Source organism: Amphiura filiformis, chromosome 3 (assembly GCF_039555335.1).
Source record: "Amphiura filiformis chromosome 3, Afil_fr2py, whole genome shotgun sequence".
Classification (NCBI taxonomy): Eukaryota; Metazoa; Echinodermata; class Ophiuroidea; order Amphilepidida; family Amphiuridae; genus Amphiura; species Amphiura filiformis.
This window is the reverse complement of record NC_092630.1, coordinates 3,538,011-3,565,213: the sequence shown is the minus strand read 5'-3', so window position 1 is coordinate 3,565,213 and position 27,203 is coordinate 3,538,011. Positions and strand designations below refer to the sequence as shown.

Sequence of the window (27,203 nt, the reverse complement as noted above, 5' to 3'; positions counted from 1 at the left end):
ATGCACCAGGGCACAAAATTGAGCCATGCAGACCAGGCATCCAAGTGCTGTAACCAATTAGTGTGTTATCAAATGAACAGCGTATGTTCAAGTCTACCTAATGGGAAATCTGTGGTGTAGTCGGCGGCAACGTCAGAGCTACAAGTACTCAGCTGGCAGCCATCTTGGATTATTTTTTCTATAGCTTAGCTGTAGCAATACAAAGCATTGTTATCATGTATAATGAATGAGCAGCTAGTGAAGCAAGAAAGAGAAGAATATTAGAAGATAAAATGACATATTAAATAGAATAAGCATAGGAAGAATTAGCATAGTGGTAGACTTTTGTAGAACAGTTCAAGAATCAAATTTGATTCTTGTAATAGTTGTTTCCAAGAATCATTCGATTCTCGGTAAATCTTTGCTAAGTAAACATACAAAGTTTACAAGAATCAAGCTTGATTCACACAAATCTAATTATGAGAATCTGTGAAATCTATCATGGATTTTTGCCAAATTCTATCCCTGAATAATATGATTGAATGTAGTATTTTCTGCTTTTGTTAACCTTACGCAGTATCATCATCCAAATCATAGCTGGACACCGATGCATGGGTATATTGTTGCCAAAATTATTGCTGCAAAGAACATTTTTATAAACTCATTTTTATAAACAAAAATTTCAATATCTGTACCATGCATACTAGAGATAAAGACCAATCACTAACAGGTCAAGTCCCAGCATTGCAGAAAGCTGAATCTTGGTCAGCTATCCAGTTACCTTGATAGGAATTGCTTTATTCCGTGTGGAGGTAACTGGATCGCTGACCAAGATTCTGATCGCTGCCCCAGCATCACCCGCTAATGAGGGCCAATTGTTCTATGAAGTGTGACAGATGGAACTGCTAAGCACATACCAAGTCTAGTATTTTTACGGTCTTTTGAGTAAACGTGAAGACAAAAAATGCTCTACCGCATGATTTATTACACACGGTCGATCCATAGTCGATCGAGTGATCAGCCATCATGAATGCAAGAATGCTCAGTATGCAAAGGGGACTTTACCAGTTCGTGAAAGGCAGGGTTGTTGATTTTTTTGATTTTTTTAAAAAATCAAAAAAAATCAGATTTTTTTGATTTAAATCGGATTTTTTTGATTTAAATCGATTTTTTGATTTTTTAATTTCAAGAACTGCTATACCCCATAATAAGTTCAAAAGAGACCAGTGGAATGCTAAACATATGCACAATACTATCAGGTATTAACAAAAATTCAAAACATGTTTTTACATGTGAAAATTTCAAAGAAAAAAAAAAAAAAAATCATGAGGAAAAACCTGTTGAATTCGGCACCTTGGAGATGAATTTTTAACAAAAGATAAAGTGACATCATAAAGGTATTTTGATTGTATCCAAAGGTTGTAGAAACATCAGGAATGAAGTAAAACAGTCAAATTAAGAAAGAAATTAAGTTATATTTATCAAAAATGGTAAAAAATGAATCAAGTGATTTAAATCGCGATTTAAATCACTGATTTAAATCGATGCGATTTAAATCAAACAACCCTGGTGAAAGGTCAGTGTCTCTTTAGTTTATGGCACCATGTATTTTACAATGTGTTTCTAAACACAAAATCTTTTAGAGTAAAGAGGAAACTGACCAAAAAGTTTTACACATTCTGAGGGCACTCCTTTTCTATATGTAACTTTCTCTTCTAAATTAGGCTATTCCAGTTGAAATCCATACACCCCTATAGAAAACATGACCTTAATCTTCCACACACAGAGTGTGAATTTCAAGGGTTAGTCATTCACTGTCGTCTGCTCCAAAATGGGTTATTCCAGTTGAAATCCATACACCCCCTATGGAAGACATGACCTTAATCTTCCACACAGGGAGTGTGAATTTCAAATGCAGTTGCTGAATGGATGACTCCATTTGAAGTCTACACCCACTGTGTCTTCCACAGGGGGTATATGGATTTCAATTGGAATAGCCCACTGCAAGGCATACAAAGACCCCCCCCCCCTTCGTTTAAAATCGGATAAAAATTATGTATCCGAAATAGCCACTTAAACAAGTAGTATTTATAAAATCAGGAATTTACAAATATTAGGATATGTGAGTTACAGCTTGTTCTTCGCTGTAGACAAATTAATAAAATCAGGAAAGTTTTATTAAAATTTAAAAGAGACATGTGTTCAATGACCTACCTCTGCATCACCATAAGTCTTCCAATTCTCTGTGTCTGTTTCTAGCAACAATGACGCTGCTTTGGACTTTGGAGGGCGCCATTTCTGTGGTACCTCCGGCAGGCATGTAGTCAGCACTACAAGGTCCAGAGTAGGTTTACCACTGAAATAAATGAACAAAACATTTCACACTCATTAACAATTACTATAAACTTGGTCTAAAACAAATCTTACTTTTCGTATACTGATGAACACCTGATTATACTATAAATCATCTGTATATAACACTGAAGTGCCTTAAAATATTTTCCACTGCATAAGATTGAATAATACATGTATTGCTCCCAACATTCAGTATACACATTTTTAAGGAGGCTGTGTACTCTCAGACATGCATGTAGAAAAGTGCAATAACTTTGTAATTATTCGCGCAAGACATATAAAAGTATACATTTTTATGAAGGCAAGACATCAATAAATCTTAATATAAATACAGATTTGGGGTTTTTGGCAATATTTGTTAGGTACATCATAACAAAAAACACTCTATCCAAAATATTTTATTTTGTTTTTAGCTCAATATTGAGGCTTAATTCCAAAAACGTTTTTTTAATTTTTTTGATATTGGTCTTATTTTTTGAAATATTGACCATATAAGGCATCAAATTGAACTTTTTAAAATTCACAAATGCCTATTTGCACAAAATGATGCCTAAAATCTGAAATAGGCCAAAATATAAAAAAATGAGAAAACCGTTTCTTGAGTCGATCATGCTTTTTACGATGATCATATTTGCTTACCTAAATATGCTGTATTTATTGAGTTATCGTATTACCTAAATCGTCATTTTACCGAGAAAATGAACATTGAAATAATGGCGTTGAAGTTTAAAGTGGTCACATTTTGCACTTTCATCGAATCTCACAGGAGAATGCGGCATTTTTTATTTTTCTACCTTATATTACATAAACATTGGGTAAATCCACGGCCCCTTGAGAAGTTTGAGCGAAATCCATTCTTAACTTGATATTTAAATCGGGGGAAAGAACTTGAAAAACCCCACATTTTATCAGCTAAAACGGAGCCATTTTGACCACTAGGTTTTTGTGCTTCCGCGCTGTTTCCATAAGATGCACCGTGCATGCAGATAAGCGTTGCGTATGCGTAGCGTATTTGTGCGTTAACAAATTGCGCGATACGCAACGCGATGCGTTGTTGCACGCAGTGTACCCTGCTGGTACAACAAAGATTTTTTTTCCTTTTCAATTTCAAACACAAGTGGAATAGTGAAATAAAATCCTTAAAATATTGCAGTTGGAGTTGACAAATCTGGATTTTTCATTCCTTGTATTTATAAAAAACATAACAAAGTACAAACATATCAAAAAAACTAAATTTTGCGAAAGAAACAATGTCTAGAGTACACAGCTGCCTTAATACAATCATTTTGTCCCTTCAATGGAGGCACCACCACATTTTGGCCTTAACCTCTTACACATTTTCTTAAGTCCATGGATGTCCATAGTTATAGTACTGACCCTTTGAATGGTCATCTCAAAATGAAGTTCTACTTGTATGCGCTTTTCATACTTATGCTTTAAATACCACATACGCACATGCGTTTGCATGGAGAACGAACCTTGCTTTGGTAGCAAGATGGTAGATCAATGCAAACCAATCACACAAAAGATCCGTCTGATCAATGTTATAATCACAGAATCCTTGACTTGTTCATTCTTTTCTATAATTTACCTACAATTGTCTCATTATACCTGTAAGTTGCAATTTTGAAGAAAATCAAATTATGCAACAAAAAAAAAGGCTACCTACTTGTTAGCTACAAGCGTCTCTAATCTGGCTGATATCATCTCAGTGCCACGGAACATTACACTAAGAGTCTCCATCAGTAGTGTGCATAACCTGAAATAGAGAAGGAGAAAGTTCTGGGTATCAAACAGCAGGATCTTATTAACTAGGATTTTTCATTTTCACTAAAACAGCCTGTCTAAAAGTTGACCCAGAAAAACATAAACTAGACCTCTGCCCCTTCTGTGGTTCAATCAGTTCAAATAGCTTTTACTCTAGCCTTGATTTATTAGTCTGGTCTTGTTTTGAGTTCTCAGTACTTATTCAAGCATTATATTTAGAATTTAGCATATTTTTTGTCTGTGCTAGGAGCAAACTGCCTATCCTGAATGGCACTTGGATAGGTAGCTACCTAACACTAGAGTCCAAGTTTTCCGCTTTTACGGAAAACGGAAGAAAATCACGAATCTGAGGTACAACACGGAAAATGACATTTTTGTATGATGTGACTAAAATTGTTAAAAAATAAGAGAAATAAATGTTTAAAATAATCATGAGTTGTGTATGTCAATTTTTATGATAAAAATACTGTTTAATAATACTGAAATAAAGGTATATTACCAATACATGAACCCCCATATCCCTCCAAACATAGTAATAGACGGCCTATTTTCGTGGGAATATTCCAATCAGAGCATATTGATCGCGATATTGAACACTTTATTATGACATTAATGTCATTGTTTATACATTTTAAGCTTTATTCATGACACGGATTTACAAATTTTACAACACGGATTACAACACGGAAAATGGATTTTAGAAAACGGTAAACTACCGGACTCACCCTGTCAATCAGTCTTTTGGGGGATATGGCCAACACACAATACGAGGTACACTATTTTGCTCTACACAAGTAACATGGAAACATAACAGAGTTGGTACTCTTTGGGTGTAATCTCTTTAGTCACATTGATACAGAGTTGAAATGCAGACACACAAACAGATTTTATACAGTCAGGGCCGTTCTGACCATTAGGTCAGGTAAGGCGGTCGCCTAGGCCGGCAAACGCAGAGGGACGCATTAAAAAAGGGGGCCGAAAAAAAAAAAACGGGAATGGAGAAAGAAAAGGGAAAAAAATGAGAGCGGATAAAAAGAAAAAAATGGGCAGTATACAAATAGGTTAAAAGTTAAACTGATGAGTTTTCAAGGGGGTAACCCCCTTAACACTTTTTTGGTATGCTTTGGTGGGGCGGCAGGGAGTGGCTTTGCCTAGGGCGCCAACAAACCTAGGAACGGCCCTGTATACAGTGCACTATGATCTGGCTCACCTATGAAAACTGTTTTCATGTCAACTCAACAGGTGACATGGGAAGATAACAGTGTAGTTATGGGGCATTCTTAGTCAGTGGGAGTGGTCTAGTTCGTAGACACATTTCTGATTGGACAATCGCATTATTTTGGGTGCCGTCTATCAGGCCGTGACGACCCCACGCCATCATGCGCGCTTGATAATGCGTAACACACTTGTAGAGGTGCACGTAGACTAGTGCGGAATACGCGAACGCGCTAGCAGTACGCGCAACAGAATATGTGATGTTGTAAACAAGTTTCGTTCATTTTATAATGAGGGGAGTTTTTATGACGGTAACTTAGTTTTTGCTTAAAAAAATTGTTTACAGTTATTAAAATTCTAACTCACAGATCAATCCCTGAAGACCTAATTGACAAAAATCTGTGCTAGACACCCGTTGCCATAAAAACCAACATACTCTACTTACTCTAGTTCATCAGCACGGTGATGGCGCCCTCGTTCCGTATTCAAATTGACAGATGACTTGGGTAGGTAGCGTGCAGTTGTGCTATTAAGAAATTAAAAAGGTCATCACTCTGCAAGAAAAAGAAAAGAAAGTGCTTTAAAACATGGTTAAGCCTATTAATTCAGAAAAAATCTTGACATTTCAACCACAACCCCCCCCCCCCCCCCCGAAACGGATAACACACCACATGTTTCATCACTAATTAAAATAAATAATGATCGTAATTACATCTATAATACTGGCTAGGTTTTACAATATAAGGTAATTAAGCCACCCACACAAGGTGAGCTTAATTCAAGTATGCACAATTCTGAACATGATCAGTTGGTGTATGACAGGAGTGACATATCGTCGTTGGGCAGGAAAAACCTCCTGTGTCATTGACCCCTGAACATGTTTAAAGCAAAACCTCCTATGTAACCTGTTGGCAGTTTTGTTAACATGTTCAGGGGCCAAAAGCACATAGGCCGGTTTTCCTGCCTAACGATTCTAATGTTGCACCATCTTTTTTATGTACATACTGGCACAAACACATAACAGGGGTGTGATTCAAACCTTGTGAAATATCCTGAAAGAAATAGAAAATCCTGAAAAACAGTGTAAAATTGGGCTAAAATGCCCCAAAACGGGCTGAAAATCATTAATATTGTGTAAATCTTGGCCAAAAAAATCCAGGAAATCAGGAAAAATTCTGAAGAATCATACTCAGAACATAATGAGCTAAAAGCTCAGTTTATGGAAAAAAGATATCAGGTTTATGCATCTGTTTCTCAAGGGGCATAACCACAGTGGGGGAGGGGGAAGAGTAACCCTTCAAAAAAAAAAAATTTCAATTGAAATGGAGATGGAACTAGTGACATTTGTATGTTATATCAGCCCCTTTTGGATTGTGTCACTTTTGTGTTTTCCCTCCAACCAGGACTATATAAATAAATAATAAATATCAGATTTATATATCAAATTCTGCCCCCTTGGGATGACAATGCTGATCACGATCATGTGACACAATCGTTTGATAATATGGTTAGTGTTTCGCAATCGCGATGGGGGGCAAACAGCTGCTGTCATGGCTGTGTTAACATATGCCTGTGTTTCTCAAGTGATACAATAAGAATATATACTTAACAACCATTAAACAAAAATGTTTACCTTCCAGAAAAGCTTTTTGAGAAAGAAGTACTTCTCCGCTGCATTACTCAATTCTTGCACCAGATGGAATAAAGCTTCCATTGAGTCTCTGGAATTCAAGATCTCATCCTTCAGCTGCTGGAAGAGACGGGCCAACTGCTCACTGGATTAAGGAGAGAAAAAAAGAAATGATAGGCTTATTTATATACAAATTTGAAAATAGTTAATCTAGATACATGTAGGCTAAACACTGGTAGGTTCATCACATCATATGTTCTTGCTAAATATTATTAGTTGTTTATGTCAAAAAAAATTGTTTGGTTGCCCTTCCAAGACAAATTATTAGGAGGGTTGGTAGGTTGATCTTTTTTTTTTTTGCAATGGGCTCTTCCTCCATTTTCCCTACAGGTTGCATTTTTGGACCGAATTCAAATGGAAATACTTCTTGTTTTTAATCAAGTATGCATTTAATAAATAAAATGAGTGAATAACAAATATAATGTCCTTGATTCTGTCCAAATTTAAGGTTTCGTCAGTTTCTGAGGACAACCAAACATATGTTTTTTTTGCCTTATTTGTGACATGATCTGATTCAACCAGGCCAAAGGAGCGACATGGTCCGGTGATCTTAAAGCATTTGACTCTGGTGCAAGAGGTCCCTGGTTCAATCGCTGGTGGAGGCAAAATTTATATTCAATTATCCGCTCTCTCCATTACCGCATTTGAATTGTGGGGCAGATGCAGTGAATAACAAAGACCCCACAGCCAGTTCCAATCAGGTTTACGCCTGGCTTTTTGTACACCCTAGCATGCCCCCTGGACATCATAGGAGAGCAGGTTTTCAGTACTGAATGATTAACCCAGGTTAAATATAAATAAGATGCAATTAAAAATGAGATACAGGACAAAATAACACTGAACAAAATACATAAAATTGGCATCACGAAAGCTTATAACTTTGCACCCATGTTGCTGGGGATGCAAGATTTTCAGTAATACCACACTTGGAATTTGGACAAGTTTAATGATGACAACTAAAGTACAAAATTTCCTCTTGGCCAAGCCACTGCACATGCATGCATCCCAAAGTTTCGTTGGTCAGCGAAACACACCTAGCTACCGGTCGCCCACTTAGTGCTTGGCACGCAAGAAGTCTCAGGTTTGAAGCCCAACCAAAACAAACAACTTCTTTGTTTATCTTCTTTCTTTATTCCTTCCTTCTTTCCTTTGCATTCCCCGAAAAGCACTTAGGGCATTTAGGACATACACCAATTGACCTTTAAGCAAGTCCTCCCAAAAGCACACTTAAAGTCACTATTACACACCTACATTGTACACACTTAACTTTTCAAGGAATAATTCACCACAGTAATAATGATCAATATGATTACTTTTTGAACGATCACATATTTTGTAAGCAAATATGCACAGGTTTTATTGTTTAAAACTGAATCCAGTGCAAACTCATTGCTATTAATAGAGAAGCCCTCTCAGGAGAAGCCAATCTAAGGAAGATGCACATGTATTTCTTATGTCAAGGAACAAAAAGAATCCGCAGCCGCTACCTACATGTATTTCTGTATAATCATGGTAATGAAACCTTCCAATAAACAGTAGATCACCAAAATCAAATATGTGCATAAGACATTTCCATATATACATTGGTATATTTGTATGTCCCTCCTTGAAAATCATGCTCCCTGCTCTTATGGGTGAACCATCAGTGGCGTAGCGTCATAGGGGCACATGCTCCCCCAATTGATTGCAAATTTTAGAAAATCCAATAGGAAAATTGCTGAAAATCCGCCTGTGCCCCCCCTAATCAGACCCAGTGCACCCCCAATCATGGTTGGTGCCCCCCCCCCCCAATATGATGATCCACGATATGCCAATGTGAATCATTCTAATGCATGTACTCACTGACAAAATGTTGACATTTGTGAATTATTCATGAAACGTTATTAACATTATTAATGTTCTTGGAATTATTGATGTGAAATGAACTGATCGATAATGACTCCATTTTCATCCACCTACAAATTTAAGACCTTCCAGTGTAAAGGGATAAAATAGGCCTGTTATAAATGTAACTCAATTTTGGAGCCCCAAAACAATGCATCTTTTCAGTGATTTTTGCCCATTTATTTTTTAATTAACGAAGAATGATTCCAGCACTTGGCTCTAGGTCAAGGGACTCTCCAAATCCATAAAAAAGTATTTAAAATTGCACAAAAAAAAACAAAAAAAAAAAATATAAAATTGCATTTTTTCAAAAAATGCATTTGGAGCCAAAATATGTGATTTGCACCTCAAATAACACAATTGCGTATTTGTAGCAGCCCTGTGATAAAATCTCCCCAACATCCATTCACTATTTGACCTTTAAAATACTACGCAATCCCGGTACGTAATATGTGTAGTTGTGAGAATTGTACTGAAATGGGGCCAAAGTCCTCTTCTTGGATGATCAATGAAAGTAAGAAAGAAAACCAACAACACATCCAATGGCTATATCCGTCATGGCTATCCATCAATGTCACGATGCAAGGTTTGCATACCGTTTTACTCACTACAAGTGGCATGCGATGCAATTAAGAAATTCTATAAGTCATCTGTTGCGCCAATTAAGTTTCCCATACAATATATTGAAATCCTGGGGTTGAGATACTGAAATCGGACTTGTATAGTTGTCCCATTTGTACAGTGGGACATGAATTACTCTTAGATTGTTGAAGACACTATTGAAGACCTCTTTTGCCTGTATCTCAAAATCAGTTTCACACAGTGGCGTGCACAGCACATTGAAAGTGTGGGGCTAGGTTGTTCAGTTCCCCCGAATGGAGTCTGATTTCCTCGAATGACCATCAAAAGTGAGGAGGCCTGTGAGCCCCTGCCCCCCCCCCCTTTGCGCAGGCGCACGCCACTGGTTTCACAGATCCGAGACCCCTGATTACCACACAAAAACAGAATACGCTGATTTAACTGTGAACTTCCATGGACAGCATTTTCTTTTTTTACTGAAATATCTAAACATTAGAGATCAGTTTATAAATTTGTATTGTTTATAATATCTGTATTTACATGTAGAGCAAAAAACCCAAATCCACAATTCATAATTTTAGCATGTTAGATAATAAACTTGACAAAAGGGATAAATAATAATAATTAAAAAAAACCAATCAATTTATGCAATTAATTTTATTCACCCATCAAACCTGTCAATTTGATACCAATGAATTCAACAGCATTGCAATACATAACTGGCCATCACGATATAGATCTAGACAGAGCTACTGTTTACAGGAACCTGCACACCTGCCAATGATCATGCTCAATGATTCCAACGTCAAAGAAAATCAATTTCAAGATATGCACGGCAAAAACAAGCTATTTCTTTAGATGTCTATTCTTCAAGCAATAACTCAATGTTCACTGAGAAGTAAATAATTTGATTTTGTTGACAGTTTCGGTAAAATGTATGTTGGGGGCACGGTGGTGCAGCGATATGGGTCTGCCTTGCAATCCAAGGAAAAATGTATGTTGGGGGCATGGAGGTGCAGCGATATGGGTCTGCCTTGCAATCCAAGGAAAAATGTATGTTGGGGGCATGGAGGAGCAGCGATATGGGTCTGCCTTGCAATCCAAGGAAAAATGTATGTTGGGGGCATGGTGGAGCAGCGATATGGGTCTGCCTTGCAATCCAAGGAAAAAGGTATGTTGGGGGCATGGTGGAGCAGCGGTATGGGTCTGCCTTGCAATCCAAGGAAAAATGTATGTTGGGGGCATGGTGGAGCAGCGATATGGGTCTGCCTTGCAATCCAAGGAAAAATGTATGTTGAGGGCATGGTGGAGCAGCGATATGGGTCTGCCTTGCAATCCAAGGAAAAATGTATGTTGGGGGCATGGTGGAGCAGCGATATGGGTCTGCCTTGCAATCAAAGGAAAACATATATGTTGGGGGCATGGTGGTGTGGGTCTGCCTTGCAATCGTAAATAATTTGATTGACAGTTTCGGAAAAATGTATGTTGGGGGCATGGTGGTTGCCTTGCAATCAAAGGAAAATATATGTTGGAGGCACTGTGATGCAGAAGTCTGAGTCTGCCTTGCAATCAAAGGAAAAAATTATGTTGGGGGCATGATCGTGCTGGTCTGCCTTTGTGAGTTGTTTGAGCCCTGTCGTTGCCATCATGTTGTGCACTTGGGCAAGGCACTTTACATCACTTGCCTCTCTTTACCTAGGGGTGAAATGGGGAGCTGTTATATTGTCCATTGAATGGCGCCCAAAGGTATGAGCATGCCTTGGGCATTGTATGGCAGCTGACATATATATATTCTAACGACAGTGGAATAAATGAAAAGCGCTTTTTTGTGAAAGGTGCTGTATAAAGACCAACATTTATCAATTTTTAAAATTTTATTTATGTAGCATTTACAATGCCATTTCAAAACGCAAATCACCTGTTTATAAAAACTTAACCAACCCACTCATACATCAGGTGAAACATGTGAATGCATTGAATAGCCCACACACAATTGATTTTACATGCATGTAATAATGAAGAATCTGTCCTTCATTGCCATGCATCACAAATGTTACAATGTTGAACTACATGTAACCAGCATGGCTACGTGGGCAATCAGGAATTGCATTCATATGCCTTGAAAACATCTAAAGGGTATTGTCTAACTGTCACTTTGAAGCAGACACTGAACTTGGTGACGCTTATTAACTTCAAGTAAACAATATTGTGAATATACAGACACCCACACTAGCTCAGGGCATGCTTAGGTCAGTATACTCATGGTGGAGCCCCCTCCCCTTTCAAAAAGTAAGCCTCCAGGCACACCCCTGCTTTCCTCTCACATACCACACCACGGTGTGTTTTAGGTGCAAATTTTGAATGACACATTATAATGATTATAAAAGTAGGATCAGTGTGTGTCCATGTCTGTTTTCCATCATTTTGTATGAATATTGAAATGCAAGTCAAAACACAACACTTAGGCCTATGCAACAACCATGGACTAAAATGCACTTCACAGAGTGTCAAGTCCAGTACATGCGAAAAAACTTCCACAGTTGATTGTTAGTCCATGGTTGGAGGCAGGGGTGTCAACATCCCCCACTTTTGGCAAAATGATGAGTAGCTTTTTGTTCTCTTCAGCCACTTTTTGGCAATTCAGGGCAAATGCCCCCCCCCAAACTTTTTAAGAGGCCACTGGCTGGAGGTGTGAAAACAAAGAAGTGGGAGGTTATTATGCACACACAGCATTAGAAATAAGAGAGGCTCTTGCGTCGAAACCCAGTGCAAAAAAATCACTAAATGCCCGCTGATACGTTAACCAGCTATTGGAATTTCCTGTTGTTTATTTGCAAGTCTAAAGTTTGAGAAAGTCTCGCAAATGTGGACCATTATGACATAAAAATCAGTAACCGTTAAACATGTATTATCCCCCTGAGCACTACCTGCTGATCTAACATTGCCTCTGATTGGTCAATAACATTATATCTTCACTTTAATCACCAATCAGAATAAAGCTTTGCAAATAAGTCACCCCAATTTGTTGGCGTGGTGAAATTATTCTAACAATATTGCTGATTGGTCCAATTGATAATGAAAACTTCTTTTGGCCAATCGGCAGGTAGTTCTCATAAGGTTATGTGCCAATTTTCAAACACGGGGCTCATACAAATCGAAGGGTGCTCATCGGTTGAAAATGTTGCCATATTCATTAACTGCACACACAAACCTGTTGACACAAAGATGAAAACTAAATTAAAATCTCACCGTGAAGGTTTTGAAGGCTTTCTACCCTTAACGCTTCCTTTGGAAACACCTTTAAGTTCTGCATACTCTGCATCCTGAAGTAACGTGGCATGCTGGGGAAGAGAAAATCAAAGAAACTTACACATATCAGCTGTCTGTCCAAAATAAACTACTCACATAAAGAAAGTCCGCACTTACAATGTATGTAACCTGTCCTACATCAAAACCTGATCTTGTTATGACAATTTAATTGATAAGGTTGCGTGCAGAATCTGAAGCTCCAACTTGATACCAAATTTGCTACCAAACAGTCGACAGGGGCCCATCATGGGCAAGCAAGCTTGACCACATTGCCACGCTAAGCAATTTCGACCGTGTGCATCGGTTAGATTTGCAACTTTTGAAAATGCACCAAACTTCATATACTGGTATCAATCTTTGTCAATTTAGAGTGTTTGGTATCACATTGGAGCTAACAAGATTCTGCACAAATTGTCATAACAAGAAATGGTTTTTGTGAAGGACGGGTTACATAACTGCGGATTTTCTTTAAAATTGAGGAGTTTATAAAGAGTCTAACATGCAGGTAGAAAAAGATGGTTCTCTGTGACATTCAGTGATTTTTAAAATGTTATGAGTATGTGAAAACAGCATTGGGCTATTCCAGTTGATATACATACACCCTCCTATGGAAGACATGATCTTAGTCTTCTACACAGGGAGTATGAATTTCAAACTGGACTACTTGAATGGATGGCTGCATTTGAAATTCACACACCTTGTGTATAAGATTAAGGCCATATCTTCCATAAAGGGTGTAGACCTATAGATTATAAATTATTGTATAGGCCGTCTGGGGAATTTTTATGAAGTGTTTTGCCAATAGACCTTTTCAAATCAAGATCAGAAAACTGCAGTATTTATATTCAGTAAGTTATGGGGTCAAATTGGTGCACAATGAATCAAGCGGAATCACATACCCTTTTGAGTGAAAATACAACATATTTAGCCAAAATCAACATGAGCCATCACAGAGAAATATTTTCTAAAGGTATTGAATGAACTAACACTTCCACTATTTGGCACTTCACAATGTAACAGTAAAAGAAAGAAAAATGCATATGTTTGTCGTCTGCGGCACATTTGATTTGCTCTTCGCAATATAAATATCAATCTCTTGCACAAACCATACCCAACGCTTGCCCGTGTCTTTTACACAGATTTGTGTACAGACGTAATAGTTGTGTTTGGGTTAGCGTTGATGACCCGGAATTGTAAACGGGGTCATCCTTAACAAACTTCGGAAAACTTCAATTTGAAAAGGTCTAATGAACTTAATGTGGATCATAAATGCTGTTGTAATTAAAATGAAGCCATAATAATGCCTCATTAGTGACCATTATTCTGCCATTATTCTGGTGGTCTGAAGTAACAGCTTCTAATGGTCGGGCTAATGGTGCCCAATTATCTAAGAAGTAATTAGTAATCATACTAGAGACTGTGTTTTGAAAAATAATTGTGATTTCAGGCAAATTTGTCAAAAAAGCTTCTTTCGGTTTGTTTTAAAAGTGCATTAGCTTCAAATGTTGGGGAAAGGAAGAGGGTTCTTTTTGGTTGTATATTTGTGCCCCCCTCTGTTAGAATGGCAATAATAGCATGCATGAGGTAAACCGTTTATTTTTTAGTTCTTGGTAAAATGGTAAAGACTTGGAAAAATATACTGTCCCACTTTATCAGTTCCCAAAAATCTATGACCCGATATGCCCCAACAGCTATACAAATTTTTGTATACTGCAAACTTTTTTCTACTATGATAAATGCAGTACCGTATTGTCTGTAATAAACATGTAAATCCCTCCTTTTTACAGGAGCACCATGGAGAAATTAAACCCGATTTGAAAGTTTTTTTCACTGACAATTCACACCCGGGGCGTTTATTACAGACAATACGGTATTTTGCTTACAAAATCCTCCATTCTCCACTAAATGTGTCTACTCCATACATTTAATTTTACAGCTTCAAAAACATTGCTACATTAGTCACAATCAGCAACCAAAAACATTCAAATATAATACTTACGATGGTATAATTATTCCATGTACTTCTCAAAAACATTAGAATAGGTGATGCAGCAGATAATATATACAAGTGTATTTCAAGTTCTTCCTTCTCGTCCACCTCAAATGACTCATCCAGGTCCGACTCTCCATCTTTGCTCAACAAAGGTAAATCTAGACTTCGTGTACGACCTAGACTTGACCTCCTGCTACTGTGGATAGCGTGCTCTCGGAGAACTATCTCCAGCGCTTTGAGGAAACTGAAATGGTTGCGATTTCTTTTTGGCATCAGTGACAATATCTGGGGAAGGGAGACTTCGTTGCGTACTTTTCGATGATGATGACGAATGGAAACTGTTCCGTCTGTCTACAAGAGATGTTGCAACTTGAGATGTGTATGTGTTTAGCTCATCCACTTTTGGGATATGATCGCTAGGATTGTGCGAAGGTCTTTGCGGTAATGGACGGCAAGTATCCACACCCGACATTGAATTACTTCTCCTTTTCCATCGGACTTAACGCTCAGCTCATTTTCACTCGATGTATCTGATATTGACATGGCAAGTTTCTTTAACTCCGAGACCGGCAGCGAAGTGGCCAACCGGTCGTTGCTGTTGTCGTTTTCATCTACTTCATCATCGCCAAGTTCTGACAAAAAATCACTATCGTCCAGACTATGGTGCTTGTGTAAGCTACTAAGAGACGTACTTCTTGAGTTGCCCGAATGTTTTAAATTATCGGCATTCTGGTCCTCACTGATTATCAAATCAGGTATGCTTTGTTGTGAAGTTCTCTCTTTTGATTTTGGTTTCTTTTTCTCCTTTGCAACAACTTTTTGAAGATATTTGATTTCGATGTGGAGGGAATTTTCCCTCTGCTCTCCTTGGAGAAAGTCCGGAAATCATTAATCTGGAAATTGAATGAAGACAATATAAACAATTTAATGATAATTTTTTTAAATATTAGAATGAATAACATGCGGCTACTAGTCATTGAGAAGCATGTCTATGAACTCTCAAAAAAGATACACTACAACCCACTCATATTCCACTACAACCTTTATAATATGTTGCGCAAATGATAAGCCTACATATCAGAAAGGTCGACTGCAGATCCGTCGGATAACGCTTTTTCATTGGGAAATGAACTTTGCTGCTCGGATGATGTCACAATGAGGTTAGCATTTATTCTGTATCAATTGAAAGCGTGTTCCGACGGATCTGCACTCGACCGGCCTCTATATATCACTCGCATATCAGGCTATCAATTTTTTTAAAAAAATTCAGAACTCAACTAGGGTACTTTTATGACCTACTTATTTAGTTCTACAGTGCAGCCATTTTCACAGAATCCATTTGGCAAGTCTTTGTAGACAGACATCTACTATAGTCTGTATCCCTTCCTCGAGGCAGTGTAAAGTAAAATCAAATTTTGTGATTTTCTCAAAAACTGATCATATTCGCAGGAATCTGTTATGCTACTTCCATTCCCTGCATACTTTTAAAGTGGCTGTGTACTCTAGACATCGTTTCTTTCGCGAAATTGAGCTTTGTTATGTTTTTTTATAAATACAAGGAAAGAAAACCCAGATTTGTAAACTCCAACTGCTCTATTTATGGGAAGCACGGAACTTCATAATCGAAAGGTTGTGGGTTCGAACCCCCACCACGGCCAGTGTGTTGCGTCCTTGGGCAAGACGGCTTAATTCCCAATTGCTTCACTCCACCCAGGTGTAAAATGGGGAGCTGCTGGGGTAATCACAATCTAAGTCAGCTGAGAGTACCTGCGCATCAGTTGCGGACTTGTGGAAGCGGAAATGATTCTGATATATCCTAATGGCAGCGGAATAATTGTTGAAGTGTGCTGGTACTTAGGTGTAGCGCATGTTAAATCACCAACATTTATTTTATTTTATTTTTTTATTTTATGGATTTTATTTCACTATTTCACTCAATTCCGCAATTTAAAAGGAAAGAAAATCTTTGTTGTACCATCCGGGTACATGCGCGCAACAACGCATCACGTTTTGTAGTCGCGCAATTTGTTTAAAGCACAAATACGCTATGTATACGCAACGCTTATCTGCATGCACAGCATATCTTATGGAAGCACCACGGAACCAATGATTTCACAAAGACGGTCAAATGGCTCCGTTTTAGTTGATAAAATGTGAATTTTTATCAAGTTCTTTCCCCGATTTAAAAATCAAGATATGAATAGATTTCGCCCAATCTTCCCAAGGGGCTGTGGATTTACCCGATGTTAACGTAATATAAGGTAGAAAAACGAGAACTGCCGCAATCTCCTGTGAGCTTCGATCAAAGTGCAAAATGTGACCACTTTAAACTTCAACGGCCTTTATTTCAATGTTCATTTTCTCGGTAAAATAACGATTTAGGTACACGATAAATCAATAAATACAGCATCTATAGGTAAGCAATTATGTTCATCATAAAAAGCATTTAAGAAACGGTTTTCTCATTTTTTTTATATTTTGGTCTATTACCGATTTTAGGCATCATTTTGTGCAAATAGGTGTTTGTGAATTTTAAAAAGTTCATTTTGATGCCTTATACATGTACATGTATGGTCAATATCTCAAAAAATAAGGCCAATATCAAACTAGAATTATGCGGTTCGTAATTAAGGTGGCCCCACATCAAAGGTTGGAAAATACAAAGAAAATATCTTGATAAATCTCAATCTGCTAATAAAATGTCAGTCAAAATATGAGAATAAGGTTGCAAATATTTATGCATTTTGTAACACATCCGGCCACCATATACTATCACCATACCAATTTTGAAGTTGATCAGTGATTGGGTAAAAGCTGCAGAGTGGATTAGTGAAAAATGTAGGCAAAATATGCAAATGAGCTCATTAATATTCATAAATATGCAAATTACAAGACACAAAACTATACAGCACATCACGCCATCATATTCTATCACCGTACCAAGTTTGATATAATATTGGATGGCTGAGCATGATACCATAACATATCGGATGAGTCATAAAAATATCGGACGAGCCAACGGCGAGTTCGATATTTGTATGACGAATCCGATATGTTATGGTATCATGCGAAACAAGCCATCCAATATTATCATTATTAGGTTTTCTTAACTCCTAATAACCCTGAAAATATAATAATGAAGTTGATCGGTGATTGCATTTAAGCTGCAGAGTGGATTAAAGACAATGTAGGCAAAATATGTAAATGAGCTCATTAATATTCATAAGGATGCAAATAACATGACACAAAACTATACAGCACATCAGGACCCACCATCTACTATCACCATACCAAGTTTGATATAATATTGGATGGCTGAGCATAGTACCATAACATATCGGATGAGTCATAAAAATATCCAATATTATCATTATTAGGTTTTCTTAACTCCTAATAACCCTGAAAACATAATAATGAAGTTGATCGGTGATTGCGTAAAAGTTGCAGAGTGGATTAATAAAAATGTAGGCAAAATATGCAAATGAGCTCATTAATATTCATAAATATGCAAATTACATGACACAAAACTATACAGCACATCACACCATCATATCCTATCACTGTACTAAGTTTGAAGTTGATCGGTGATTGCGTTTTAAGCGGCAGAGTGGATTAATGAAAAATGTAGGTAAAATATGCAAATGAGCTCATTAATATTCATTAATATGCAAATAAAATGACACAAAACTATACAGCACATCACGCCATCATATCCTATCACCGTACCAAGTTTGATATAATATTGGATGGCTGTATGAGCATGATACCATAACATATCGGATGAGTCATACAAATATTGGACGAGCCAACGGCGAGTTCGATATTTGTATGACTTAATCCGATATGTTATGGTATCATGCTAAATAAGCCATCAATATTATCATTATTAGGTTTTCTTAACTCCTAATAACCCTGAAAACATAATAATGAAGTTAATCGGTGATTGCGTTAACTTGGAGCTGCAGAGTGGATTAAAGGAATTGCTTCCGCCCGGACAGCCAAACAAAGAAACAAACAACCAGGCAACCATTTGGATGATAACATAAGCCCCACATATATGTGTGGGGCCAAAAACTGAAAAAACCCTGTTTTTGGAATGGTGCCCCAAGATTTTAAGAAAAAAACAAAACAAACATTTTTGGAAAGAATGTTTTTTTGTTATGATGTACCGAACAAAAATTGCCAAAAATTCACTTTTTTGTGAATTTATATTGAGATTCATTGATGTCTTGCCTAATTTTATAAAAATGTACACTTTTATATGTCTTGCGTGAATAATTACAAATTTATAGCACTTTTACTCCATGCATGTCACCTTAAATACTTACCATCAATACGCTTAGAGATAAAACGAAAAACAACATCTAAATTACTGGCCCTTTTAAGGAATCTGGAATGAGCGCTTTGGACAGTATTTTTGTGGGACATGAGAGCACAGCAGACGTATCGAATTGCATTCTGAATACGAAGAATGTCTTTCTGATATCAAATAATTTTCATTTTTTGAAATTCACGATATAATACAAATTTTATGACAAATTATCAAAATTTGATATTTTTCACATTTTTGATATATATATAACAGTCCTCGAAGTAAATGTTATAAATCTAATGATATTTTCTTAAAGTGCATGTAGCTGGGAGGAAAAGCTGACGATCAATTGAAAATTTTGACCTTTCCTATTGAACATATAGATTTTTTTCCCAAAAAGACCTAATTTTTTTGGGTGTTTTGGGAAAAAAATCCATATCTTCAATACGAAAGGTCAAAATTTTCAATTGATCGCCGGCTTTTCATCCCACCTACATATACTTTAAATATAAATCATCAGATTTATAAAGTTTACTTACTTAAATATCAAAAATATCAATTTTTAATGATTTGCCATAAAATGTGTATTACATTGCGAATTTCAAAAAATCTAAATTATTTGATATCAGAAGGACATTCTTCGTATTCAGAATACAATTCGATATGTCTGGTGTGCTCTAATGTCCCAAAATAAATACTGTCCAAACGTTCATACCCCACCCCTTAAATAATCAATTTTTATTACAAAATTTTTATGTAAACATCAATGTTATTTTAGAACCTTTATAGATCTGACCATAATGAACTTCTTGAATTTCACCATCTAGAAATTGTAGAAACTAAACTTTCATGTTTGTATTCAATGTGTACAATCACATGAGGTCAAAATACCATTAAGGGGGTACTACACCCTTGGCAAATTTTGTGCCTATTTTTGTATTTTTCTAGAAAATTATAACACATTGGTGACAAGTTATATTATAGGGACAAGGACTACAACTACTGTACTGAAAATTCAGCAACTCAAAGCAAGTAGTTATTGACCAAATATTGGGTTTCCCTCATTTTTGACTGTAACTCCATAACTGTTGTCTGTGCTGAAATAAAAATTTCTAGTGCAGTAGTTGTATTCCTTGCCCCTATAATATACATATCTTACTTGTCCCCGATGCGCTATAATTTTGGAGAAAACTGCAAAAATATGCACAAAATTGGGTAGGGGTGCAGTACCCTCTTAAGTGTTTCTCAACCAAACACATTCAGTTTTAATATTTCGTCAGCCTGCTACGCTAATTGCCCATGTCATTTTTACATGTTTCTCATTTGCGATTTTGATTTTTTGAGTAACAAACCCATAATTAATCAAATTTCCAGCCGCATTTTTCATTAACTTGTGGAATGTGGAAGCACAATTTTTGAAAGGGTAAATAAAATCTGAAACAGCTCCATTTGACAGCAGATATTGCTTGAGGCTTATCTCCAACAGATATTGATCGATATGTAGCTGTACATGTAGCATGTTGTATTTAAACAATGGTAAACATGTTATTTAAGCTTGTCTGTGACTATTGTCAAATAGATAATAATAATAATCTTTCTTTATTGAGGGTCTTCTTCAAGAATCTTGAGATATGAATTGTCTTAGCATGATCATAGACAAGAAGATTAAGTTTGAATACCATGCAATTGCCTGTTAGGACTCCTATATCAATTTATCATGCATTCTGTACATGTAGGTCTTGAAGTGCCATCACAGCACAACACTGTTCAATATTGTCTGCATATTGCGGTCAATACCATGTCCTTAAAAAAACACTATGACGTCACTAGCTCCTACTGGACCAATCAATTGGAGGTATTGTAAACATGGTTTATGGATTATTGTAAGATGGTCTATTGATTGGTACCAATAATATTTCTGTTATTGTTTCACATTGTCTTTGTCTAAGCGCCAAAATCCATGTGTCGCAATAATGTCAAATGGGATGTATCTTCTACATGTATGATTTAAATAAAAGAGGAAAAAAATATGTCATGGAAATCAAATTCTCTAATTCAATGAAATATATAGGCTTTAAAATCATTATAAAACAATCATTTTCCTTCAACTTTCAATAACAATAACATAATCCTTTTTTATCTTGAAAATTTAATGATTTGCTGACATTTGTAGGCCGTTTGTTTACTTTAATTTCGAATAATATGCATTTTATTGGTGAAATAAATTCAGCCTTGATCCTACAAACCTTTAGTTTGTTGTTTTGTTTTTTGTAGTAGAGTTGTTGTTTATAGGGTTAAGGGGGTACTACACCCCTGTGGTAAATTTGTGACTATTTTTGCATTTTTCTCAAAAACTAATCACACACTGGTAACAAAAGTTATGTATATTATTGGGGCAAGGAATCCAATTACTGCACTGAAATTTCAGTGACTCAAGACAAGCGGTTCCGTATATATGATCGAAAATGAGGTACATCCTAGCGGTACCTTATTTTGTATCATAAATAACGAACCGCTGGCCTTGGGTCACTGAAATTCCAGTGTAGTAATTGGATTCCTTGCCCCAATAATATATATAACTTTTGTTACCAGTGTGTGATTAGTTTTTGAGAAAAATCCAAAAATAGACACAAATTTATCGAGGGGTGTAGTACCCCCTTAATTAGCATCCATCCACTGGTAAGAGCTGCCACCAAAGACACAAACTATTATAATTTGCAATACAAAATTAAAACAATTATTGCATATCAATTATCATTAAAAAACCTGAAAACTTTAAGAAACATTTATGTGAAAAATCCCTTAGCTTAAATAGGCAAACAATAAAATGAGTAGCAGCAAATTTTAGATTTTAATCAATTTTTATTTTATTATAAAAAATGATCTGCAGCTCTGTTTAGAATGCAACAAGTAGGAATTTTGAAACAACATAAGGCCGAATAAAAAATAAAACATGTTTCACGTCCCCTCCCGCTTCCTTTTTTGAAGTTTCTTCAATTTTATTTTTATTTTTTGAAATTCAGTTATAACTTTTCAAAAAATATCTCTAGGAAGTAGAGATGCTTTCTATAGCCTTGCTAATACAAGAAACACTTTTATAAGGTTTTGTGATAGTTAGAGGGGGCCTATCTCTCAGAACAGCAAATAAAATAGGCCTCCTCCTTTTCCAGACATTATTGTATACGCTAAAACAGCACTAATTATGGATATTTACACTGATTTTGTGATAAAAAAAATAAAATAAAAAGCCCCCTCTTCCTCCTTTTTTTCAAAAACCCGGACGTGAAACATGGTTTTTATTTTACTTGGCCCCCTAACATGATTATAAACTAATAAGTACTAATAGCTTTTTAATTAATGTCATCAGAATCTGAAATCCTGCTGAATATTTGAATGAAAACTGAGTACAAAAGTGTACATTATCGTGATTATGCACACTTCAACTTCATATTGATAAATGGCCCCAGCTTGCAGTGCATGGAGTATGTTACCATAGCAACGGTACACAACAATTTGTGCCACTGAAGAGCAATCATTGTATCTGACAAATGGCTGAATTATGGATGACTGCACATGCTAGCAACGAGCACACACAGTTGAATACAGTGTATGGATGTGCAACAGATGATCAGTGAATTTAATAAAATACTGGGTCCCTTCCAATTGTTTATTATTTGAGTCAATTTTATTGAAAACAATAACCCATAGCTGCCACACAGGGTCAGTTATGTTGCTACAATCTGTCGCACACTCACTAGTCTAGATGGTCAGACAAAGCTGCAGAGTATGATGATCCCTGGTTGAATTCAACAAAATTATATTTTTAAAAATCATCTACTTTTGTGAAGAGAAAAATAAAACTGATCTCCCACCGTGTTTTGTCTTTCAATTCAGTATAACATTTTAAAAATGTACTGATGTAGTGCCCAATCTATACTAATGACTGAACACCATACAATGTACACTTAGAATGCCAGTCACTACCTGGCTATTATTGTTTACATTATAAGGATCACCCAGTCATTTTTTAATTAGAGGCTGGTACTGATCGAGAAGAGTTGAAATCAGAAAAAAAAATTGTTACTTTCAAATTAATTTTCTCAGCGAAATCAAAAATGTATGCAAAATGCAGTGTATCCATTTTTCTTGATTTGATATCTTGGCAAATAATATAACTCATCAAAAAAATAGACATTGGATTATACTTTAGGGCAGATGTTGGTTTCAAAATGGCGTATATATCGCATTTTGAATCTGAACTGCTTTTTTTTCAGTATTATTAAAACCACAATGTTTGCATTCATAGGTATACAATGTACACTGTTTTTTTTAAAAAGAATCATAGCATTAAAATTAGGCATGAAATTAAGTCTTTCTGAAAAAACAAATTATGCTCATATCTGGCTATATATCTTGCTTCCATGGGATGGGTCAAATTCTCCTCACTCCTCAGTTTCACTTGGTGACCATGGTAACAAGACAACATGTGGAGCCACAGAGTATAGATATATACAGGGACCTCTATATCTAGCTAGGTCATGGGCCAATTAAGTCTTGTATTTTGCAATGAGTGTAACTTGACTGAGATTATATTAATTTTTTTAAAAACAATAAACATGATGATGAAGGTTGTGGAGCAGTAAACATGGTAAAGCGTTTTTAAACTATGTCACTACCGAACTTGAGGTGAACCAAATTATGCACAATGTATGTGTACGGGCACTGTAACATCATTACCACAGTCCTTTCCACTTTCCTAACCCTGTTGTCAATGTCGATATGACTTGAATTGACGTCTCTAGACAACTGACAATGGACATGATTATTTCTATGGAAACATACAAATGTGCAATTAATATTTCAGACTGACTGCATTTAATCATACTTGATTTTATGCATGAAAACAAGACTTCCATGGGAACTTGTAAATATTGCTCACATGGGATTTCATTCAATATGAGATGATTCGATCATAATTTATCACATAATATTATTGACAAGTAAATCTTGACTTCCAAATTGCTCATGATATTTGAACATGGTGTGTCACCCGTCAATATTTAAGCTTACAGCCGTATATAAATGATGTGTGATCGGACCAAAGAAGTTGCTGAAATGGCACTATTATAGCCTGCGTTTGCAAGCCTGCTTACTTGTGAATTGCGTATCAAATGCGCATTAAAAAACAGGAATACATTTTCAATAGTTTCTCTGAAAACCAAAAATTATGTTATTTTCATGAAACAGATCATTGTGTAAAATGTCGGTAAGGAGTGACAATAATAACTTTGCGCCATCTGCTTTTATACGGCCATTGCATGAAATCATCGCGATTTGTGAATTGGGCTTCTGACGTTCTGTATTTTTCTCAGGATCTCACAGTCACATTCTCTCGAAAAATTACCTCAACCCAAAACAAACCCCGGAAAACAAAACCCTGCTAATTTCACGCAATGACCTCAAAACTGATATTGCGCAGTTTCAAAAGAGCTTGATTGCCTGACCGTGCACTTATTGCGCAGTCATTAATAACTCAGTCTCACAGTGACTCCTGGAACACACCGAGACGCCGCTACAATGACTTCAGCACACGCTGCGCATGTATACATACACTAAGCGTTGCCAGGCAAGCACACGCCAACGCCGATGCCGCCGCTCTTCTGTAATTGAAGCTCTTGACGCCTGCGCTAATGTCATGTTTGCCTGGTAGATTTTTTGGGTAGGTTATAACAATAATTCATAACCTCATTAACATACGCAGCAAGTGCAATCCAATCATTTTTATTTATTTGCCAAAACGCAAATGCTGAACACAGTTACTAACATTCAACAGTGGACCTCCGCGCTGTCAGCGTAAATTATATGAGTAACCTCCGCGTACGCAGTGTTGTGCGTCTAACAAGCAGCGCGAGCACTGGCCACCGTATTTGGATTGCGTGCTACCATATATTTGCACAGATTGGTATTTGCACTTCTGGTATTGGTTGTCCTGTTTTAGCCTGTTCGATTTTTGGAAAGGCAAAACTAAATTGTTTATTTTGGGGGAAATATGTGTGTTATTTTGTAAAGAGATGAGATGAAAATGACAGTTACAAATGAAAATAACTTTGCATTGGTAAATGGTAATATGTCAGGCATTGCGAAAAATCTAAACATTTTGCTTTGGTTCCAACCAAAAAAAGGCAAAATGATTAGATTTTTCACAACAGTTATTAACCTCTAATTAAAACTGTTTATATTTAACAGCGTTTTATGGCATATATTTAACAGCGTTTTATGGCATAAAATAACATAAAATGTCATTTTGATTTGCTCAAAATATCAGATATGACAGTAATGAATGACAATAATAACTTTGCAGTTTTTTGCACCAATAAATTTGAGTTCATTGTGTGAAATTGGCGGGTTTGTTTTGGTCCAAGGTATTTTCGGGTTTTGTTTTGGACCTCGGAAAAATACCTCGGCCCAATACAAAACCCTGCAATTTCCCACAATGACATCAAATTCATACATACGCTTATATAACGGCGCTGCGATCGCTATGCCGTGGCCCGGATGTGCGATCTCGGGTAAAGAAAACAAAGGAAATTCATCGCTTTTTTATGATGTTCCTGATGAAATAAGAATCACAAAATGTTCTGGTATGTATGAACGGGGTACATTCATATATTTTCATGACTAAACGGTTGTCGGGCATAAACAACCGTTTAGTCATGAAAATATATGAATGAACCCGTAAATCATGAAATAGATGGTGCGCAGTACTTATATTATTTAATTTATATTAGGCTAGTGAAAGTCGATTCCGAGTTTATCGTCCCCCGCCCGCGTCACTTTTTGGACACCAAAAACAACCGCGTCAAATTTTCAAAAATGCCAAAATAATTCATTATTTTCAAAGTATCAGTGTTTTCACCAGTTTTAGCAATTGGAAACATATATTTTTGTTTGTAAAACATATAAATTTATAACTTGGAACCAATACCAGGCTCTTTTCTAACTTTTCTAGTCCCTACCCATATAAAAACATGTTTATAAATAACATATATGAGTGTGGCTTTAAATCAACTCGCACTTTAGGTCATTAATGAAATCTGATGAAATAATGAAAAAAAAAAAATGAAAAAGTCACCTCACCAACCTGGAAAAAAAAGGGACGATAAACTCGGAATTGACTTTCATTGGCCTTATATGAGCATTCATTCCTTTACTAGGGTTTTTATTTTTACATGTAATAGCTGCCTTCTGGGCGGGTTAGGTTTATAACACTGTACTTCCACAAGCACGACAAGGCAGCTATTTAATAAAACCCCCTAAAGTTAAAAGTAAAGAAACGCCTATAACCCCAGCAAACACAAAACGTTTTCAAAACGTTTTTAATAGGTTCTGCTTAGGTCTTTTACGTCTTCGTCTTCCCAAAACGCTTTTAAAACGCTTTTTAAAACATCGTGATTTGGTTATAATGTTGAAGCTTTAATTTCAGATATTAGGACGCTCACAGTACGTATTGAACGTTATATATTGTTAAGTTCTTTCATGACGCTTTATAAAACATTCGCCTGCAATGTTCTCCAAACATTTTGCGCCGACGCCTGTTAAACGTTGCTTAAGTTTTATCAATAGAATATTGGAAATTTACAATTGAATGTAGGCCTTAAAGAAGAATTTTAACTTCTACAAGTAGAAACTTGATTTTAATTTATTCATAAACGTGTACATGAAGATGCCGCTTTTATTTGCATTTTGCATAGGCCTATGGAGTCAATATAATAATAATTATTGCGATTTTGTTTTAGTCATATATTTATATACTCTTGCATAAAAATTCTATGCCTATACATGCCAAACATTTCAAATAGTGAAAGGGAAGTTAGCCTCGATCAAAGATTTAAAATGGTCCCGGAAAACGATGATGTGCCTACGCACACTCTCACTTTGTGTCTTGACCTCAAGACTATAATAGCGCCCACGCATTGGAATGGAATGTCACAGGTTGAACTTGACCTTAACCGTTACTCACCAAAACACAGTACTGTGTACAGTACAACGTGTAGGCCTACATATATGTATCATATAAACTGTGCTATTATATATGCCGGACTCTCGCGGTGACACATGGC

At 36.4% G+C, this 27,203-nt stretch overlaps 1 protein-coding gene across 1 annotated transcript in view; it reads right to left on the bottom strand.

Annotated features, from left to right (window-relative positions):
* The window catches only part of LOC140147888 (uncharacterized protein C12orf56-like), a 43,231-nt gene that overhangs the window by 14,002 nt on the left and 2,026 nt on the right, over positions 1 to 27,203 (bottom strand). Inside the window, 9 exon segments of the mRNA XM_072169667.1 lie at positions 2,194 to 2,335; positions 4,004 to 4,093; positions 5,762 to 5,834; positions 5,837 to 5,870; positions 6,950 to 7,091; positions 12,719 to 12,810; positions 14,778 to 14,934; positions 14,969 to 15,246; positions 15,249 to 15,664. Of these exon segments, the coding sequence (XP_072025768.1) occupies positions 2,194 to 2,335; positions 4,004 to 4,093; positions 5,762 to 5,834; positions 5,837 to 5,870; positions 6,950 to 7,091; positions 12,719 to 12,810; positions 14,778 to 14,934; positions 14,969 to 15,246; positions 15,249 to 15,664 (1,424 nt within the window).